The sequence below is a fragment of the Triticum dicoccoides genome, chromosome 5B (assembly GCF_002162155.2).
Source record: "Triticum dicoccoides isolate Atlit2015 ecotype Zavitan chromosome 5B, WEW_v2.0, whole genome shotgun sequence".
NCBI classification, from domain to species: domain Eukaryota; kingdom Viridiplantae; phylum Streptophyta; class Magnoliopsida; order Poales; family Poaceae; genus Triticum; species Triticum dicoccoides.
The window spans coordinates 568,660,385-568,665,214 of NC_041389.1; the positions used below are offsets into that span (position 1 = coordinate 568,660,385).

Sequence of the window (4,830 nt, forward strand, 5' to 3'; positions counted from 1 at the left end):
GTTTTCCATACGTGTACCAGTGCTCTGCTCTGCTCTGCTCAAAGTTCTCTCTGCTGTGGGGTGGGAAAATCTCTGGCCTTCTGAAAGTCCGGGGGGCTCCTGCTCTCTTCTTTCCAAGCTGATCTCATCTCCCCGTGGGCTTCTTCCCGTCCCAGTAGAGTACTACTACTCTTGGCCAAGGAAATTGCTTCCGTTCAGTTCTCCTCTTCTTCCTTCTGTGCTCTGCTCCGTTTTCTTCTGCTGGCTCTTCGGGTTTCGTCGCGGCCGGCCGTCTCCCCTGCCGGCGTCTTGGTTTCTTGCGCGTTTCCTGTGCCATATCCACTAGCTCATGGCATGCATCTCGATGCTACGGTTCTTGCCCCATCTGTCCTGCCTGGTTCTTGGGGGCAGCTCCCCTCCCCACTTGCGTCGTTTCTTTATGTAATTTTATTCCATTCCCCGCGATTGCTCGTTTTTGTTTTTACCTCCTCGGCTCGTACACTCATCTCTCGGAATTTCTCTTTAATTATTGGTTTGGCATGGGTGGTTGGATGCTTAGCTAAGCTAGAGATCCTGCAAGAGCATTCTTGTCCTGGCCCAAAGAGAATCCAGCCTCTGACACTCCCGTTTAATTCCTTCCTTGGCAAAGCTAGGCAGCGATGATGAGCTTCAAGGGCCACGAAGGATTCGGGCAGGCCTCCAATGGTGGTGGAGGCCCGGTGCCATGGTGGACGGTGTCCCAGATGCTGTACGGGGACCCGGGGGCCGCCTTGTCGTCGTCGCCGGAGGCGGAGGCTCGCCGGGACGGCCAGTTCCAGGTCGTCCCCAGAGCTCAGGGCATCCTGGATCCCGCACCGCCACCGCCGGCGCCCAGGAGCGGGGCTCCTGAGGTCCTCAAGTTCTCCGTGTTCCAAGGTGAGCCTGCTCTGCATATTTGCTAGCTTGTGGAATGGTTACTGTTGCAAGAATTTGGCATGGCTTCGTTGGATCTCTGCATGCTACCATGCCGGTGAACACACGGTTGAATTAGATATCCCATGGCCTAATTTGAAATAGGATTCCATAATCATGTAGTAAATCTTAAATCTTGGCAGACCCTTTTGCCAAGATATGCATGTGAGTTTAGAATGATATGACACCTGACTCTTTTCTCCTCCTCATATGACGACAAAAAGAATTCCTGGAAGAAAATAGGTTTAATGCAACAACTCGGTAGTATGAACTAGATGAAAAATTTGCGTATGATGGGTGCTGATGAACAAGACTTGTCAACAAGTTTAAAGAGTGACGAGGGCTGCAGGCTTGCTTTTATAGTATTATCCAAAATATTGGAAGGGCACGGATTACCTAAGCCCAAGATTAGGAAAGAAAATACTACCAATCAGAATATTATATTTTGAAGACGTAGCAGTTGGGTCTCCCAAGTCTGTTATTTTTGTACCAACTGAGATAAGCTTTTCTTTGATGAACATGGTATTAGTTCACAGCTGAGCTGGATATTCTGCTCCCGTGTTTGTTCGCACAATCATTAGCCCTGTTTTTATGTACACTAAAGCATGCCCTATCTCTATGTGATAAGAACATGCGGCTGTGCTCAGTTGTGCAGAAGGCCGGGTGTGAACTCGTCATGCTTATTTTTACCGCGATGCTTCATTATGAGTCAATAAAATTGCCCTCTATCATAATAAAATGTGACGAGGCACATGTGTTTTCTTTTACAGTGATGTGATAAGGCACATGTTTGATGGTTACTGTTTGACATTTTGAACATGAAATTGGTTTTGGCCTCGTATAACCATATACTAATCAGCTACACGGTAGCTCTTGATGGAATCTGATACAGCTATTTACTTCTAAGATTCCATGAGTAACATACACGTCTGTCCAACCACATGGAGCTCACCTGTATAGTAATATAAAGCTTAAATCTCCATTTCGATAATACTAATGCAGATAAGGAAGCATCAGCATCTAGCAGTTTTAAAAATTGATCTAGGATACATAGTACACTCTTGTGGTCGAGGTTTTGAGAAACTGTGATGCGCAGGGAATTTGGAGTCGGGAGGCAACAAAGGAGAGAAGGCCTTGGAGCACTCCGCCACCATCGCACTGCAGTCGCCGCTCCCGGAATACAACAGTCGCTTTGAATTTGGCCCGGGTCCTTCCATGGTATACTTTATTATGTTGGAAATATGGTTGGAATTTGTCCAACTTTACAGCTGAAAATTGTTTTTGGATGTCTCCAGTTTTCAGTTGCTAACTTGCCACATGTGTTTCAGATGTCTTCTGGTTATCCTTCAGCTGACCAGTGCTATGGCCTGCTTACCACTTATGCGATGAAATCGACGGTAAGCTTTGATGTGTATTGTTTGCTCTATTTTCGACGGCTTCTTTTTTCTGTGATATTATTCTCTAACGCCTTCCTTTTTCTGTTCATCGTAGCCCGGTGGCCGATTGCTCTTGCCACTGAATGCAACAGCTGACGCGCCGATTTACGTGAATGCAAAGCAGTATGAAGGCATCCTTCGCCGCCGCCGTGCTCGCGCCAAGGTGGAGCGAGAGAATCAGCTTGTGAAAGGAAGAAAGGTAAGCCTGCACTTCCACTGGGGAAAACAAACATCTTCCATTTGCCAACAAAAACACATGTCAGTCAACATTTCTTTCAAACATTCTCATTGCCACTTATGATCATGTCACAGCCGTATCTTCACGAATCACGCCACCGCCACGCGATGCGCCGGGCGAGGGGCACGGGAGGGCGCTTCCTCAACACGAAGAAGGAGGGGGGTGGCAAGGACACTCCCGGAGGAGGCAAGAGGGCAGACTGCGCCCCGCCCACGCGCTTCGCCACGTCCCCGAGCTCCGTCATCCCGCAATCCCGGAGCAGCATCTCGAGCCTCTCCGGCTCGGAGGTGTCGAGCATGTACGACCACGACGACGTGGACCACTACAACAGCATCGAGCACCTCCGGACCCCCTTCTTCACCCCGCTGCCGATCATCATGGACGGCGAGCACGGGGCATCCGCCCCCTTCAAGTGGGCCACGGCCGCCGACGGCTGCTGTGAGCTCCTCAAGGCGTGACTTGAGGGGGGGTATACGCAGGCACCCAGATCAAGAGCCGGCCATGGCCGGCTCTGGCTCCGTCTGGTTGTCTGCAGGCAAATCATTCTTGGCTCTACTGCATTGGGGCGCCTTCCACATCGCACTACCACTTCCCTGAAAACTCCGGTGCTGGTTTTCGGGGATCTTGTGATGATGGGGCTCCCCATATGCCTGTAAAATAGTATAGGAAGCACTGGCAGTGTACTACGGGTATGAACTCTTTGGTATCAGGCATCTGTGTCAGAACTCAGAATAAGTGTTAGACCTCAGGGTCTTGTGATGTATTATTAGGGTCGGAAACTTTTGTGCTCTTGGCAATGTACTGGAGTAAGTTGGAGTTTGTTTGTTTGTTTTCGATAAGTTTTAAGACATTAAGTCTGTTGTACTCGCAATATATGATTTGTAAGCTTGTCTGCACAATAATTAGAAATGTTACCAGTTTGTCGAATATTCTTGCAAACTTTTTACAGCTTGATAGGCATTGGAATTGTTCCCCGGTTCACTGGCAACTAAACACACAACACCATTTTTTTAACAATTATAAAACCCTTGCAGGCGGAAAACAACGTGCACGGCTGCGATCTTCATATATCATTCAGACACCTCTGAATTCAAACTCCAACCCAGACTTTTCAGTGATTCGGTCTTCCTAGTTATTCAGTATGTAGATGATACAATTTTAACCCTTCCTGCCATTCAAAGCCAACTTGAGCATCTGCTGAAGCATTTTGCTGCACAAACAAGGTTGAAAATAAATTTCCACAAATCCATCATGATTAAGGATGGCAATTTTATCCATGGACATGGATATCCATGGATATCCGACCCGAATGGATAGGGTTTGGATATGCTTTTGTGTCCATGGGCGGCGCCCAAACCCGACCCGATTGTTCATGGGTAGGCCATGGATATAATCATGTACCCATGGATATACCGAAACCCGACCCGATAGTATGACTTAATGGGAAAAAAATTCTGCTATCCCTGCCCCATGTTCACATGTCCCACTGCAATCTTACACTTTTTTATCTAAAACATGCATAAGAAATTACACAATCCCCATCGTAACTTTTATAAGTTGATAGTCAATCCCATCCGTAACATACTCCAACACCCCTTCCCTTATCTTTACCTCCTTCTTAAATGACTCGTCATTCTCATCTATTAGAAAAATAATAAATGATCTTAGGTTGTTACTGTATGTTGATTTACCATAAGTGAAGCCTGGCCTGTCATGAGGTGAAGAATGGAGGAGTTTATGTTAATATTGTGTTAAGTCTTATTTTATATGTCTCGAGAGGACCCAATGGATATCCATCGGATTTGGACATGGACACAATTTTTCACCCATGGATTTTTTCATGGGCGGGCAAAGGTTGTCTTCATGGATATGGATATGGATTTGATATTGTTCAACCCGATCCAAACCCGACCCATTGCCATCCTTAATCATGATACACATCAATGTGGAGGAGTTCTTTACACAACTTCTTAATACCCTAGGATGCAAAAGAGGTAGCTTTCCATTTACATATCTAGGGCTCCCCCCTAAGTGCCACCAGACTAAGGATTGCAGATTTCACCACAATCTGTCAACAAACTCAGGTCCTGCTACTTTTTGAGCTTGTGTTGGTTTTTCCCTTGAAGAGCAAAGTGTAGGGGAATGTAGTAATTCAAAAAAATTCCTACGATCACGCAAGATCTATCTAGGGGATGCATAGCAACTCGAGACGGGAGAGTGTGTCCA

The 4,830-nt window shown here is 46.8% G+C and overlaps 1 protein-coding gene across 1 annotated transcript in view; it reads left to right on the plus strand.

The window, feature by feature from the left end:
* The window catches only part of LOC119311681 (nuclear transcription factor Y subunit A-10-like), a 4,372-nt gene extending 841 nt beyond the window's left edge, over window positions 1–3,531 (plus strand). The window contains exons 2-6 of the mRNA XM_037587353.1: window positions 627–894; window positions 2,027–2,148; window positions 2,259–2,327; window positions 2,422–2,565; window positions 2,679–3,531. Coding sequence (XP_037443250.1) covers window positions 639–894; window positions 2,027–2,148; window positions 2,259–2,327; window positions 2,422–2,565; window positions 2,679–3,062 — 975 coding nt within the window. The 5' untranslated portion in view covers window positions 627–638 and the 3' untranslated portion in view covers window positions 3,063–3,531. The remainder of the gene's footprint in view (window positions 1–626; window positions 895–2,026; window positions 2,149–2,258; window positions 2,328–2,421; window positions 2,566–2,678) is intronic.
* Window positions 3,532–4,830: the final 1,299 nt, after the last annotated feature.